At 41.8% G+C, this 17,278-nt stretch overlaps 2 protein-coding genes across 2 annotated transcripts in view; one reads left to right on the top strand and one right to left on the bottom strand.

The window, feature by feature from the left end:
- Nucleotides 1–17,278, top strand: part of LOC149070774 (solute carrier family 52, riboflavin transporter, member 3-A-like) — a 63,910-nt gene that overhangs the window by 39,818 nt on the left and 6,814 nt on the right. The gene's annotated exons all lie outside the window — the stretch shown is intronic.
- Nucleotides 9,982–17,278, bottom strand: part of 5-HT1B (5-hydroxytryptamine (serotonin) receptor 1B) — an 87,500-nt gene continuing 80,203 nt past the window's right edge. The window contains exons 3-4 of the mRNA XM_089248836.1: nucleotides 14,997–15,348; nucleotides 9,982–12,935 (exon numbers count right to left, since the gene is read on the bottom strand). Of these exons, the coding sequence (XP_089104962.1) occupies nucleotides 12,594–12,935; nucleotides 14,997–15,348 (694 nt within the window). The 3' untranslated portion in view covers nucleotides 9,982–12,593. The remainder of the gene's footprint in view (nucleotides 12,936–14,996; nucleotides 15,349–17,278) is intronic.

The raw sequence follows: 17,278 nt of genomic DNA, 5'->3' as shown, positions 1-17,278 counted from the left end.
CCGTGTAAGGAAACATCGAATGATGAATACCATTTCACAATTGATTGAAAAGCAGTTGTAGCATGCGTAGGAAAGACTGTGAGAGATCACTTTAACGATTACTTTTACTCTCTTCATGGATCTGTGCCTTGGCAAAACCGTTCTACCAACAATGACAACATAACTGAATGAAATCATGGCATTTGATATTTGCTCATTAAACTATTATAGTGAAACCTGTCTAAGACGGACACTGTATGAGCCGGAAACCTGTCTTAAAGGGAATCAAAATATAGTCCGTTCAATGATTAGTGCTTTGATTTGCAAATTTATAAAACGGGATATTATTTCGGCCCCTCGACGTTCCGCCTCGTACAGGTTTCATTGTATTTTGATGCTTTTGTGAATCGAAAATTTCACTTTTTCTCGTGTAGGATTCTTTTGTAGACGTTTATTACCACACAAATATTACAGTTCATATGAAAAGCCTCCGCCCCTCCTCTGATTTAGAGACAATCCCGAATGGGATTTACAGCGGGTTCAATCACGATTCCGCGCCTAACTCGTTAGAATTCTACAGGGCGGATGGTGTCTTGGGGGTATTAAAAGGACAATTAGATTAAGTCTGGGGGGGGGGGTTTAAGAAAGGTAAGGGGTCAACAAGATCAATCTTATTTAAAATTAAATTTAAAGTTCTAAATTAAATTTTAAATAGTTGAAAACTGAATTTAATTGAGGCGAATGCCAAACCTAAAAGTTGCACTTCCATCGCGCGAGATTCTCACGCAGATTTTTTGTTTACGATCGTTACTTAATTACTGAAATCACTCGCAATAGCGACATTCTCGTTATAACGGACTTTTACTGTATATGATGTGTGGTATATTTTTTACGATACACCTCATTATGTGAGGCCGGTTTTATACGAATCACCCTGTATATATTCGAAACAACACGAGAAACGGAACTAAAAAAACTGACTTTAAACGTAACACATTTCGCACGTAAAATTGAAAATTATTCCGGCATAAAAAATGGATGCCTATTATTCTTATTAAGGTCAATCGTCTTGACCTCGATCCTCTCATTCACGGGGGGGCCACAAAAAAGAAAAGGGCCTCCATCACTTCCAGAGATAAAAGGGGCTGCCGAAGGAAAGAGAAAACCCAAGTGACGTCGCCATATCATCCGTTTTCTCTTCTGTATATTTTTGAGAAGATTAACGACGTCCTTTACCACCGACAGGTTGGGAAAAATTGACGATATTCTCAACAGATGAGGCGGACATTCGAACTCATTCCATCGATTGCGAGGAGTTTGATTGATGCTGTCACTAGAATTATTCTTTCCTTTCTTGATTAATTGCCGATATTCTAGAAAAAAGAGGATTTTACCGATTAATTTTATTCACTTCGCTTTGAAATAGAAATCGATGGGATTCACTCGGGGAGGATATTGATCATACACCGGAGCCTGTAAATGATTCATCACCGTTTAGAATCGGGTTTGACGAGTGTCACAAGTGGCCCGCTGTGGTATCGGAAGTTTCACGCGCGAACGCTTTTATTTATTTCCCAGCTATTACATACTTGGCGTTGCCCGGGTACAAAAATGGGAAAGAAAACGTGTTGCCAACTTGCATAATAACAAAAATGAGAGGAAAAAAACATGTCGCGAACTTGCGTAATTACAAAGGCAGATAAGGAAACATGTTGCGAAATGAAAGTAGAGGAGTATACTATTGTTCACTTTTAATTTGATATTTCATGTGTATCCACCGTCTCCAGGTTTTCGGCTTCTGTATAGACGATAGCCATCATCACCTGTTTCAGTTTCACGCCTCAGTTGTCGGGGATATTTTTTCCAGCATTTCGCATCCTTCATGCATGTTGATTGAGTTGGCATGAAGTGCTCGGCATGGTAAACATGAATTATATTCTTCGTAATTACTTCAAACGACAGTGGATCTTTTCTTGGGTCTGGAAGAATATTTGATGAACATTGATAACATTGACATAACAGTGGTCGGCTGAAGTTGGTTTTCTGTGGTTCCCAACTTCAAGGCGCAAATGCGAGCCGATCTCCCCGTTAAAAAGTCTCGCCACAGAGAGCAACAGTCCTACAACGATAAATCATTCAATCATAACACTTCACTCATAGTTAGAAAAACTGGTGGTAGATGGCAGCACTACACATAACAAGCATTACAGAGAAACAAACAAAAAACTTCACGTCAGGTTTCACTACACGTACACGCACATTCCCGCATGTACCGATTCGTTGGGGGTTCGGGGGGGGGGGGTGCATGTGTGATGTAGCAGTAGTAGGTATGGGCCTCCAAAAAATGGCTCGGGGATCCATGATGTTCTTAAGTCAGCCACCTCGTTGGGCAATTTGCCTGTTGTGGCGTTGTATTTGTATTTGTATATAACGCTATCGATCTGAGTTGGACGAATTTTATGTTTGAGCTATATTAGTACGTGAGCATGTGGGTGGAATTCCCCCTTTTCAGCCATTCGACGGAATACATCCAACAGCGACTTTCCCCTAAACATAACTCTTGGTTATTACGTCCATAAACTTTGTTTTTGTTTAAAACTCTCGCAACCAAATCATGACGATTACCTGGTACTTGACCAACTATGAGTTCGGGCCAAGCTGATTACACGTGGAAGCGATGAATAGATCTGGACGGCCATAAGATCGATCATAAGACATAGCATCTTGAGCGTTTGCCGCGGACTTCCAGCAAACACAGCCGGTAAAATAACTGTTTGGTTCTTCTTCTTTGGTTCTACTTGCTGGAAGAAGAGATCCAGCTTTTCGTGATAGATTTAGCCTTGAATTTATTTCGAAAGTTGGCGTGAAACCAGTTTCCTTAACAGTTGCTGCTGTGCAGAAAGATGTCATTTGAAGGCGGGAATTATATTTTGCAAGAAATGTTTTGATTCCGATGTTTTGCCTGATATATGAGGGTGTGAACGTAGTCCGTCCGTATTTCCGATTCTGGATACCCGCGTCGCCTCCGATTGGTTAAAAACCCGAATTTCAACTTTTTTAAGCTCGACTAAGAAAAATTTGTTCCAATGCTCAAATATAGATGAGTCTGATGACGACACTAAAACTTTGAATGTGAAAATTAAAAATCCGGTTTTACGGCCCTTCTGACGAATGACGTCATTTATCTGTTCAATGATTCGTTCCTCGTTCGTTCGCCCCTCCTACAACTGATGACGTTGCACGTTCTACGTCTCTCATTCGTTCGATGATGACGTCATGAAGTCCTTACGCTGAAGCTCGAGACTCAAAGCTACCCTTTTGAATAGGGGCACTTCATTGATTTGAAAACGTGTCACGGGACACATAATCAAGTGATCTGTGAAGATGCTGTAGATCATTCAAGTGATCGGCAACTCGTCCCTTTTTCAGAAATTTTAACACAGTTTGTAATTTTTGCCAACATTCTCAGTGATATCCCGTATTTTTCTTTATAAAATTCTAGTCTTCCATATTTTTCTAACGAAATATGGTCACCATGCCGTGATTTGATTAGGCGATGACAAGAACCGACACAAACAGATGTCGTGACAGTGATTAGTTAAAAACCTGGACGTCTGGCCACCTTTTATAAAACTAGCAAAAAACTTGTGTTTTGCACTGGATGATCATTTAAGAGGTACGCAGTACATTTACAGATAACTAAAATGACCTGAAGCACATTTACAGATCACTTAAATGACCTGAAGCACATTTACAGATCACTTAAATGAGGCAAAGCACATTTACAGATCACTTAAACGACGCAAAGCACCTTTACAGATCACTTAAATGACGCAAAGCACATTTACAGATCACTTGAATGACGCAAAGAACATTTACAGATCAGTGATTGACCATATGAGTGACAGAGTAACTGAATGTACCAGCGACCAAAGTGATAGTGATTGAATAATTTACCGTATGAGTGACCAAGTGATTGACCATATGAGTGACCAAGTAAGTGATCAAGCGAATGACCAAGTAAGTGATCAAGCGAATGACCAAGTGATTGACCCTATGAGTGAACAAGTAAGTAAATGAGAGCGAGTGAGTGATGACATATTTACAGATCACATGAGTGACCTGGACAAAGTTCCAGAACACTTGGAATACAATTAAAAGAAATATTACTCAAATGCCGTCCCGGAATATTATCAAATTTGGAATCCGATTTCACAGAGATGTTGGTGTTACTCAAAATCCCCTCCCCCCCCCCCAAACTACATTTATATAATGTAGCCTTTCATTTCCCCACCACTCCGTAATTTTTTGGAATTTCAGCAACGATCGGTGACTTTGCAAAGTTATGACGTAATCACCAATTTTGTGACAGTTGGCATTGGAAATTGTATGCTCGTATTTCCGGCAAAATTATAATGGAAAATGGCATGCGTATTTCTTACCATTTATAACTTTCACCGTTAGGCGTCCTATCGCTTATCGCCAGAAAGAGTCATCTTCACTACAGGGAATAGCCTTAGATGCTGAAATCCTGAATAATAAAGTCAAGTCAAGTCAATACCACAAAAAGGGTCGGTGCTGTCACACTGCAACTTGTTGCAGTTGTGTGTGTGTGTGTGTGTGTGTATATATATATATATATATATATATATATATATATATATATATATATATATATATATATATATATAATATTCACACTTTTTTTAAATATAATGAATGACAGATGGCGCTGTATTAAGACAATGCCAGCATAACCATCTCTCTACTGTAGCTTGTTTCGATAGTTTCACATATATATTTATTAATTAATTATATATATATATATATATATATATATATATATATATATATATATATATAATGTATGCCATATATATATATATTAATATTATATATAGTTATATACATATATATGTTACGGTAAAACGCCGAAAAACGCTTGTAAAACACCAAGCACTTTGGTAAATGCTGAAATTTAGCAACTTTCCGAAATTCGAAAGATTGCCATTTATTAATCACATCGTTCCTGATGCTAATTACGATCCTAATTAGTTAGCTAATTATTCATTCAAATTCGTTAAAATTAGTAAAATTGCGATTTTTTCTAATTTTAAAATAAATTTGAGAGATTGTCACCTATCAATCACAATGATCCCGATGCTAATTAAAATCATAATTAGTTAATTAATTAGTCATTGAAAACTTTATCGTGGGTATTTCTGGTGAAAATAAAGACACAACCGTCACATAAAAGATGAAAGTGATGATGATGAAAATGATGATTTTTTTTTGTGTGTGTGTAAATATGCAGTCAAACCTCGTTAGTGCGTCACCCGGTTAACACGTCACTCCACTTACCGGGTCACTTTTTCGAAGTCCCAATTGTCCTCAGGCAGGAATTTGCACAGCTATGGCTTACTCCGTTTAACGAGTCACTCCGGTTACTAAGTCATATTTTTGCTCTCCCAAGAGCGACTCATTAACGAGGTTTGACTGTATATACACACACACACACACACTCACTTGTTCACTCCGATTCACACTCACACACTCAAATGCTCACTCACTAGCTCACACTCACACACTCAAATGCTCACTCACTAGCTCACACTCACACACTCAAATGCTCACTCACTAGCTCACCCACACTCTTCTCACTTGCTCACCCAGCCGCTCAGTCACAAAGCGTTCACCAACATCGCCAAAATCCCTTGCACTGTTTCCAATAGTAAAACAACGAAATTATTCAAACGACGTAATCACACGTTATTATTGCATTCACGGTAACATTTCAGAGCGATTCCGGGAAAGTCCTTTTGTGCATTTTCAGTTCATTTCGGGAAATCTTTTGCGTTCTTTCCCTCCCTGTTTGTTCTGCATAATCTCTTAATTTCCAATTAGTTACGGGTGTATTAATTACTTATTACGTGCGGAATGAACACGCAAATGAATCGTGGATTATTTAACGAATGCGATTCACTCCCGCGCGTCATTCTTTGCGGATTGTCCAGAACAGAGCCGCCATGAATAATTCATTCTCTGTATTGAAGTTGGTCGCGTATGTGTGCATTTATTCTTTTCATCAATTATATATTCCGTTGGTTCTTCTTATCTTGCGTTTGCAGCTTGCGGAAATATCCGTCCGCCGAGAAAAGACGAAGAATAATCGAATCGGAGGAGTCTTCGATCCTTCCCCTTATGAAAGTCACGAGCACCGTTTGTCACTCGAAGATGTCGAGAAGAGCACCTGACGTGTATTTAAAATCAGACGGAAATCATTTTCGAGAGCTTAGTGAACTTAAATGGAACGGTTGGTAGCTCGGATGTGTGCGCGCACGAAATTCGGATGAGCACTGTTACGTGTTTGATTCAGCGTGGTGGTGCTCGTGAGCAACAGGTTGGGGACCGAGGGTGCTCACAATTATTGGAAGAGTGCGGGCCACTTTTCATTAGCTTGAAAACGTGTCGCCGGCTCTTTAAACGGACCTGGAAATGAGCCACGAGTCTGCTTAAGTTACCTGGAAATGTGCCACGGATCAAGTAAGGGATCTGCGCGAGCAGCTTGGGTGGCTTACTCCGTTTAACGAGTCACTCCGGTTACTAAGTCACTGGAACTGCTTGTCTGGAACTGCGCCTTGAGTAACTTAAATGACGTTGAACTGCACCGCAGGCCACTCCAGTGCGCTGGAACTGTGACGCGAGTCACTTGAGTGATCTTTAAATTTACCGTGGGCGGCTTGAGTGATCTGAAACAGCGCCGCAGGCCACTAAAGCGATCTGTAAGTGTGATCCCTTAAGGGATCAGGAAATGTGCCGCGAGCTGCTTGAGGGACCTGGACATTGGGTAATTTAAATGACGTTGAGCTGTGTAATTGACCGCTTAAGTGATCTGGAACAGCGCCGCAGGCCACTAAAGTGATCTATAAGTTCCCGTGGATCACTCAATTGATGTAGAAATGCGCCACGAATCACTTAAATGTAACTTAAACATAAATGTGCCACGAGTAACTTAAATGGTGTTGAGCTGAAGTGCGCTGGAACTGGGTGTGCCGCAGGTCGCTTAAGTGATACGCCGCAGGCTGCTTGAGTGAACTGAAAATGTGCTGCGGGCCAATTAACTGGAAATTTGCGGCTTAGTTCATTTTTACAAAGTTGGGCTTGAGATCAGGAGCCGCATTGAGATGTTTCCGAGGGCCACGGGCCAACGGTTACTGTTTCTCAACTTATTTTTATGACTTTTTGATACATTGAGCGGCTCTTCTGCAGCCAGGCCACTAGGCCAGTGCTTCTTTACCAAGGGTTAGTGGAAACCCTTGATGGGGTCCTTGGATATGTTTCAGGGATGGGTGCGTGAAAGAGCTTTGATGAGAAAACCATTGGCTGGGTCCGTGGCAAAGGGAGACCCTGGTCATCATATTGGCAGAGTGAGTGGCGGGGGGGCGGGGGCTTGGAATTCATCTGACTACCCATAAAGGGCCAGTGGCACTCTAAAGGTTAAGAACCCATGCTTTAGGCTTTGAAATTCTTTGCGGACCCGCAATAAAGGAATTTTAACACATCCTTTTATTCTATTTTCATAGTAAAGAAATATTCTCTCAGGGGCCATGGGCTATAGCCCTGGTAGGCGCATGCGTATTCGGTGAGGAGGTTATGGTGCATTGATATTGTTTATACAACTAGTGAATAAGGATGTGAACATAGTGTACGCTGGTTTCCGATTCTATAAATCCGCGCCGTTAGGGATTGGTTAAAAACTTGAATTGCAATTTTTTCTTTAACCAATCTGTAGCGGCGCGAACTTGCAGAATCGGGAACCAGCGGGCACTATGTTCGCACCCTTATTTTTAGTACGTTTTTTCTGTTATAATCTATACACCCTTCTTAAAAGAGATTTTTCTTCTTGGTAAGCGCCATCTACATTCACCGATGTGAGTCATAATCTGTCTTTTTTTTAAATCAGTAAAAGATCTTCATTAAATTCTTATACATAGCTGGTTTTGAACCTATGAAATTAAGGCATTTTCGATATTTTAGTCGCGAATTTTTTGATTAGGCCTGTTTGATAAATTGTCTTGGCTGTGAATAGCATCTTTCCTACACCTTCGACCGTTTTTTTTTTGGCTGTAATTGGCAAATTTGCGTGCCGTTGACAATCTTTTTTTCAGCTGTAATTGATAGCTTTACTAGCCCTTGATAATTTTTTTGGCTGTGATCGGCAACTTTATTAGCCTTTGAGAATTTTTTATGCTGTAACTGGTAACTTCCCTTTCCTTTGATGAATCTTTTTGGCTGTGATTGGCAGCTTCAGTTGCCTTTGGCACAGCTGTATTTGAGAATTTTACTTCCAAAAATCTTTTTCTCTGTAATTGGCAACTTCAACAGCCGTTGGCACTTTTTAACGGCTGTAAATAGCAACTCTACTTGCCTTCGATAACTCTTTTGGCGATAGTTGGCGAGATATACCGTATGTATTCCAATTTCCTTGGAATTTTGTGAAGGAAATACGGTCAGCCTTGGTATTTATCGTGTGTTGTGTTCGACACTCTCCTACCAGAACACTTTTCGTGGGCTGGATCGGACCCTTCGGTGGGCTGCATTTGGCCCGTGGGGCTTGAGGTTGCGCACGATTGGTACAGACGCTAAATAAGCTCTCTAAAAATGGCCAAATAGACATTGAAATATTTGTTCTAGAGCCATAAAAAAAAGAGCTTAATTATTTCGCGGGCCGAATCAGATTTGAAAAACTTTAGTGATGGCTGCATGAAAGCAAATTTTCGTGGACCGTGTAAATATTGAATGACATCTTAGGGAGCCGTAAAAGCGAGCCCGATCGCTGTTCGAGGGCCGAACAGGTAAAAAAAAGGAAATCTACCATAATCAATTTGAGAACCTACGATGTTACAGGTCGAAGGAGAATCTTGATTGGCCGGAGGAAATGGGGGGGGGGGGGGATGCACCTATGATAAAGTCCAGTATTTACCCTTCCAGAGTGCTTACCCTTGATAGTGCGTAAGAAGCTTACTCATCTCCGTACATGCGTACGAGTTGTTTGTGCTGCGTAACCGTAGAGTTCAAGAGGCACACGTGACTTTTCAAAATGCCTACACAGAGCTACTAGCATGCCTCTAGAAATGCGCAAAAAGCATGGGGGTTCCCAAATTTTCATGCTTGAAGTACCCTCTCCCCCAAAAGACGTAGAAAGCTTACGTACATCCTCGAAATGCGTAAAAGCCGTAAGTTGTGGTATTGGAAATGTGTAAAAGTCGTATGTTTGTCCGTATACACATTGAAATGCACATTGACGCTTGCTTATTCATAAAAAATGCGTAGAAGGCGTAAGCACTCTTAAAATGTGTAGAAGGCGTACGAACTCTTGAAACGTGTAGAAGGCGTACGAACTCTTGAAACGTGTAGAAGGCGTACGAACTCTTGAAACGTGTAGAAGGCGTACAAACTCTTCAAATGCTTGAATGTCGTACGTTTGTATACGAGGCTTGCTTATCCCCAAACATGCGTGCCCGGCTCGCGTATCGGTCTTCAATAACATGCTTGTGTAGCGTAATCGTAGAGTTGCATAAAAAGGCGTATTTTCAAAATGCTTACAGGACTAGCATGTCTCTAGAGAAATGTGCAGAAACCATGCGCACCCCTTGAGAGGCGTAGGGTGTTAGTGTGCTCTTGGGATGGATTATATACGTGGTGAGCGCTACGTTCCCTCTTAGAACTGCTTTGAAGTTGCTTCCCTCCAGAAACGTGTACTTACTCCCCCTCCAGATGAAGGAAGGATACGCAAGAGAAGCTTGTATACCTTTTAAGTTTCACATTTCACTAATACTCTTTTGTCCAATAATGAAAGCTTTAAATATTTATGAATTCAATTGTTTATTACTACACCATTGCTAATCATTTTACGCGTACTCCTTAGTGGCCTCCTTGGTACTCGCGTACGACATTTCAGGAACTATCGATTACAGTCGATGAAATAAATTCAAACATCAGAAAACGTGCAATATATTATTTAATAATCGATTTATACATACACACGAGGTACATTGTGTATACATGCACATGTATGGATTTCACATGATACTCTCTCACTCTTCATGTACAATATTTTATATACAGACGTCGATTATTTCTCGACATTTTTTGGCACATGATAAACATCACGACAACATGACAAAAACAACGCGAACCCATCGAAATAGGGAAATAATAACACACACTAAGGTAAATCTTGTGAGATGCGAAAGCTACCATAATTGTCATTTATCTCCTCTTTTTGAAAATCTTGGCGACAAACTAAGTTGTAATTTCTTTTCACTAATTGCGAATGGAAATCCTAGATTGCTTTTTAAACTCCTGGTGCTATTTATTTAAAGATAAGAAACATGATATAAAGGGAAGAGAAATCTCCCCATTAGTCATGGAGTTTTGATTCAGCGCCATCTAGGAACTGGGAAAAACAACAGTGACACTAAGTATATACATATACGAGCCGACTTAAAATATTCTAGACTTGCGAGTTCAACCCGTTTTACTCTGAGCAGGTAATCAAACTCTGGTGTGATCAACACCTCTTGAAAATTACATTTCTTTTATTGTCATTGTAAAGTGCTTCTAATTCCTTTTGGGAAATATAGATGGCGTTTGCAACCGAATTAAAGGGTTGCTGAGGTCTCAGGCTGCAGAAAAAGCTATTTTTCTAGACCTGCCAGCTAGCTAAGGGTATCGGAATAAATCAAATTCACAAATGTGGCATGTATTGGTGAATAAGAGGACTTGCAGCTGCTCCCCAATTAGAAACGGATAGTGATAGTCGCTGTTGAAGTTGGAGCATTAAGACGTTTGAAGCATGTCGATTTGGCGAGAGTTGTTGATAAAGTTGGAGCGTTTGGATTGAAAGCATACGGTTTCTTAGCGAGAGTTGCTGATAGCGTTGGAGCGTTAACATTTTGATAGCATGAGGATTTTGTGACAGTAGCTGATCAAGCTGGGGCTTTTAGAAGTTGAAATAATGCTGATTTGGCGAGAGTTGCTGATGAAGGTGAAGCGTTTGGATTCAAAGCATACAGATTTGGTGAGAGTTGATGATTAAAGTTGGAGCGTTTGGGATTGAAAACATGCAACTTTGGCGAGAGTTGATGATTAAAGGTGAAGCGTTTGGACTGAAAACATGCAACTTTGGCGAGAGTTGATGATTAAAGTTGGAGTGTTTGGATTTAAAACATGCAAATTTGGCGAGAGTTGATGATTAAAGTTGGAGCGTTTGGATTGAAAACATGCAAATTTGGCGAGAGTTGATGATTAAAGTTGGAGCGTTAAAATTTTGAAGCATGCAGATTTGTCGAGAGTTGCTAATAAAGTTAGAGAGTTAACATTTTGAAAGCATGGAGATGTTTAACGAGAGAGTTAAAAGCGTGCAGATTTTTAGCGAGAGTCGATAATAAAGTTGAAACGTTCAAAGTGAAAGCATGCCAATTTGCGATAGTTGCTGTTGAAGTTAAAGCATGCCGATGAGGCGACAGCTGTTGATAAAAATGGAGCGTTTGGATCGAAAGCATGGAGATTTATATGGTTGCTGATAACGTTGGAACGTCAAAATTTTGGAAGCATGCAGATTTGGTAAAAGAGTTGCTGATAAAGTTCGAGTGTTTTGATTAAAAGGATACAGGTTTTTGGAAAGAGTTGCCGATAAAGGTAGAGTTAAAATTTTGAAAGCATGCAGATTTAGCGAAATTAATTGAATTAATTGCGAATTAAATTGATTGAAATTAATGCCGACTTGGGTGAGGGTTGCTGATCAAGTTGGAGTGCTGGGAAAAGGAAATCACGCCGATTTGGTGAGAGTTGATCACGTTAGAGTTAAATTGAAATGACACCGATGTGGCGAGAATCCGCCAATTTCATGTGTTTCCACAAATCAGCAGACTCTGCAGTGCGCAAGACTAAGACCATCTCCAAACGAACTCTTTAGCCGAATCCAGAACCACAAAACTATGGAAGCAAAAACCGGTTTTGGGGTGTGACTACGCAAAATCGACCATTCAAAACACCCGCACTGAGCTAGCCACACCTCAAAATCAGTTTTCACTTTGCGGAATTTCGCGAGTGTGGACCTGGCTTTACGAACAGGTTCTGTTTCGAGCATCGTTTGTAAGTTGAAATTTGGCGAGAATTCAGAGATTTCGTTAATTTTTTACTGATATCTTCAGCAGCTCTCAAAAAATCACTTATGGATTTCTTGAGTGTTTTCTTTTCAAATATTTCCCATGAACTGAGAACCAAAGCTCCGCTCCCACTTCGTCTATTGCAAGTATCGTGTTAAGAATGGCATGCTCGAATTCGAACGCAGCCACTTAACCAAGACTTCTCTTATCAATCCTGTCTGGTTGAAATACTTTCACCAAATGTCGCCAAGGTTAATCTGAGATAATCACCGAGATTGCTGAACCTCGGTAAGTTTATCGTTCCTAAGTCCGAGGAACAGCTGTACACTAATTGAAATATCTCAAGTAGACGATCGAGCAGCCTTTAACGCGGATCGTCTATAAGCGACGGCAGCTGTTTCCAAAGGTTGAAACATTTGGCGAGAGTTCTGTTCCCCCACTTCACCGGCCACGTTGCTTCCTGCTGCCGCCGCAAAGCATCCTCTTCTTGAAAGCGTTCCTGAAATCCGGGCTGAAGATGGTGTAGATGATGGGGTTGAGCATCGAGTTCACGTATCCGAGCCAGAGGAAGAAAGAGAACAGGTAAGGGTCGGGCTCGCAGGCCGTACTGCACAGGGCCATCAGGAGAGCCATCAGGAAGAACGGCAGCCAGCAGATGACGAAGACTCCCGTTATGATGGCGAGTGTCTTGGCGGCTTTCCTCTCCCTTTTGGCTTCGACGCTTTCCCGGCTGAGTTTCTTCTTCTTCATCTTCTTTGTGGCTTCTTTCTGAGATGTCGTCACCTGGTGAACAACAACAACAACAACAACAATTAGCAGAGTCAGCAAGTTTCATTAGGCTTAATTGAAAGCTTGATTAATAATGAGTCCACGCAAATTACCCGAAAATTATGGTAATAGGGGATCTTTATGGAGATAATAATGCGATGATTCCTGTGTGGTGTTGAAGAAAACGCTAATTGGCGAGGATAATGTTGAAATTGTTTCGCTTCTGTTAAGGCAACGCAAAAGTTAATGAAATTATTAAGACAGCGGTTTTTCCCAGAGGGAAATATTTTGCCCCCTTTTCCATATTCTCCAGAGAAATATGTCCCGTTTTTTTCCCTCGTTCCTTTGACTGAAGACGTGAGATGGGTAGCAAAATTGGATGCCATTTAACGGAATGTTTCACGTATTTTTTCCTCTAATTGGTATGCAAGACCACACAAGTGGTCTGTGGATGCTCATTAAAAAGAACAAATATGCTTTTATTACAAAAAAAAAATGCTTCTTGAGCTGGTCTTTATGAAGATACTTCCCTCTTTTTCCGACACATTACAGCAGATGTCCTAAAAGTGTGTGTGTGTGTGCTGGTATTCCTAGGGGTACTGCTCCGAGCATATGGTGATCGTTAGGAATTGGAATTTACCCGACAACCGTTACTTTCTTGAGAGTGTTGGCTATGGTGAAGTAACCGTGAGTAAATGAGATCTATGGTAAGGGAAAACTTCGGGAGAATAATCATTACCGCAAAGAAGCCAAAAGTAAATGAAGCATGGGGTAGGGCTTTAACAAGTGGGTGAGATTCTATGTCAAGGGAACCTCGGGGAATAATCATTAGGATAGAGGAACATCGGGAGAATAATCCCTTTCGCCACAAGCCAAAGGTGAATGAAGGATGGAGTAAAGATTTGACAAGTGCTGAGATTCTGTGTCAAGGGAACCTCGGGGGATGATCTTTAGGGTAAGGGAACGTCGGGAGAATAATCACTATCGCAAGGGAGCCAAAGGTGAATGACTGACAAGGGGGGGGGGGGGTGTAAGGATTTCACAAGTGGGTGAGATTCTATGTCAAGGAAACCTCGGGAAAATAATCATTAGGAAAAGGCAGTCAAGGGGAAAATAAGAATGGATGAGGTAAGGATTTCAAATGTGAGAGAGATTTATGATAAGGGAACCTTGGGGGAATAGTCATTAAGGGAAGGAAGCCATGGGGGATTGACGGAATTGGGTCAGGGTCCCACAAATTAACGGTAAGGCAAATTACGAAAAATAATCATTAGGGCAAGGAAGCTAAGGGTAAATGACACATGGAAGGTAAATACTCCCATAAGTGAATGAAGAAAAGAAATCGTTATAAGGCGATTGAGCTACGAGTCAATGACGGATGGTGCTATAAGAAACCCACGAGTGAATGAGATTAGATGTATAGCAAGGGAACCTTAGCAAAAAAATCACTTAAGCAAGGGATACAAGCCTAAATGATCGACCGCTGAGGTGGTCGAGTGGTCATAATGACAGACTTTCATTGCGATTTCCCGGGTTCGAACCCCACCGTCGATTAAGTGGTGGTCGGCTGAAGTTGGGTTTTCTGTGGTTCCCAAATTCGAGGCGCGAATCAACACCTCCTAGAGATAGAAGGCCTCTGCAGTCTGCTTGTGACGTCAGTAAGTAGTCCATTTTCCCCTCAGAATATTCAGGGGGAAAAATTCCCTGCTCGTGCCAGAAACGTCGTTGTGCAGAAAAGAAATGATCGGGCTGAGAATTGGCGATTTCTATGCCCCACATTCAATCACCATGCTGTAATTTGTGAGCCAATCAGGAAGATTCTATGCCAAAATAAGAAGAAAAGAAACTGGATGCCGTGTTTCAAAATGTGCCAGAAATGCTAGGTTTGAATGAGGTCTGAGTGAAGTTTATGGCAACCCGTGCGGAGGCTTTCTATGTCTAGGAGGTGCTGCGCGAATGCAAGCCGATCTTCCCGTTAGAAAGTCTCGCCACAGAGTGCACACACACACATGCGCACAAGAAGTTTCATTCTCATTGGATACAAATAGATTAAATTTTACTGAAATCAACACACACCTTCTGCTTTTCCGTCCCAGAAGAAGACGCCAAAGAATTATTCCCTGATGCCGCCAAAGCCGTACCATTCACCGTCGTCGACGACGTGGAAGGTCCGGGAGTGTTCGCCGCCGCCGCGTCCGACGACGACGTCGTTTGCTGACTCGTCGTCAAGTTTTCGTGGCTTATTACCGTTATGGTCGACACCGGTTTCGGTTGGACGACGCTCGGTTTCGAGCCTGGTTTGTGACGTATGCGCTTCCTCGCGACCTGGTATATCCTCCAATACAAGATCAGTATCACGACCAACGGAACGTAGAATGTGAAGCATGTGGCGAACACCTGGTATCCAATGTCTTGACTGACCATGCATCTGAAAAAAAAAAAAAAAAAACAATTTAATTCCCCGTGTACCCATACGTCTACACACTGAAGTGCCAAAAGTTACGGGATAGCAATATGCAAACATACAGATGGCAGTAGCATCGCCAAAGAAATGTGTAAAAGGGCAGCGCATTGTCAGGTCTTTCATTTGCACTCAAGTGATTCGTGTGAAAAGTTATCTAACGTGATGATGGCCAAACGAAGGGAATTGACAGACTTTGAACGCGGAATGCTAGTTGGATCTAGATGTACGAGGCATTCCAAATTGTCAATGTTACGAACTATATATGCTAGATGGCGCGATTTGTTCGATGGCTCTCACAAATATCGAAATCTGTTGAGGGCAACACTGCGCCCAATAACAGCAACAATCAACGTGGGGCGTACAACAGACGTGTCCGTGAGGATAATGCAGCGAAATTTGGCTTTGATGGGATATGGCAGCAGAAGACCGACTCGAGTAACAACACGCCATCTGCTGCAGCGCCTCTGCTGGGCTCGTGAATATATCGGTTGGACCCTAGATGGCGTAGCTTGGTCATATGAGTCATGTTCCAGTTGATAAGAGCTCGCCGCTGTGGTGGTCGAGTGGTCAAATCAAACACAACACGGCATACACACTCAGACTGTTAGGTACACAGTTAAACTTCAGGCACAATTCACTAGGTAGTAAATCGCCCATAGATGGTGATAGAACAACTCAGGTCTATCACCTGGTGAAAAACCTTTCGGTTTGAAAGAAAGAAAGTTGATAAGAGCTGATTGTAGGGTTCGAATGTGGCGCAGATCCCACGAGGCCATGGACCCAAGTTGTCAACAAGGCACTGTACAAGCTGGTGGTGGCTCCATAATGGTGCGGGCTGTTTTCACGTAGCAAATGGACTGGGTCCTCTGGTAGAACTGAACCAATCATTAACTGGAAATGGTTATGTTGAGCTACTTGGAGACAATTTGCAGCCATTCATGGACTTCATGTACCGAAACAACGATGCAATTTTCCACGATGACAATGCGCCATGCCACCGGGCCAAAAGCATTCGCCATTGGTTTTGAGGAACATTATGGACAATTCCAGCGACAACAATTTCGCACTTTCACAGCCTTAGTGGTAGCGTGGCTGAATATTTCTTCAGGGGAATTTCGACGACTTGTTGAGTCAATGCCATATAGAGCTGCTGCGCCGGGTAAAAGGAGGCCCCCACACGATTAAGAGGTGTCCCATGACTTTTGACACTTCAATGTGGTATGAAAATAATTTATGCATATACACTGGTGCAAGAAATTGAGAGAATTTGCAGACTTGGTCGATTATCTCTAGAACTACAGTACCGATTTTAATGAAATTTGATATGTACATACATTGATACAATACAAAACAAATAACCGTTCAATAATTGTAATACACACGCATGATCATGCGTAACACTCGTTGGAGTCGGAAGGTATGAAACAGCAGTTGCAGAATAAACAAAAAAAAATGGGTTAATAGGGGGTATGGTCCCCTCTTACAGATATACAGGTCTCGCAGCGTGATTTCATACTTGAAATAAGGCAGTTTATCATTTCCTGTGGCAATTGGTCCCACTCGTTCAGCAACGCTGTTTTCATTCCCTGGATGGTTCCCGGAGAGGGGGGGGGGGTTGCGAGTTGCAATTGCCCTCCCCAGACATGCTCTATAGGGTTAAGGTCTGGAGATCTGGCTGGCCAATCCATCCGGCGAATATCCTCACTCTCTAGAAAATCGTCGAGCAGAAGTGCTCTAAGTGGCCTCGCGTTATCGTCCATTAAAATGAACTCAGGGCCAACTGCACCCCTGAAAAGACGAACATAGGGCTCCAAGACCTCATCCCTATACCTCACACCAGTCACAGTGCCTCTTTCAAAGACATGGAGAGGTGTGCGGCCATCCAACATGATGC

Source organism: Pholcus phalangioides, unplaced genomic scaffold (assembly GCF_987345545.1).
Source record: "Pholcus phalangioides strain wild (caught in Gottingen) unplaced genomic scaffold, Ppha-v1.0 ptg000020l_1, whole genome shotgun sequence".
NCBI classification, from domain to species: Eukaryota; Metazoa; Arthropoda; class Arachnida; order Araneae; family Pholcidae; genus Pholcus; species Pholcus phalangioides.
The sequence above is the reverse complement of the archived record's forward strand: the minus strand, read 5'-3'. Positions and strand labels throughout refer to the sequence as shown.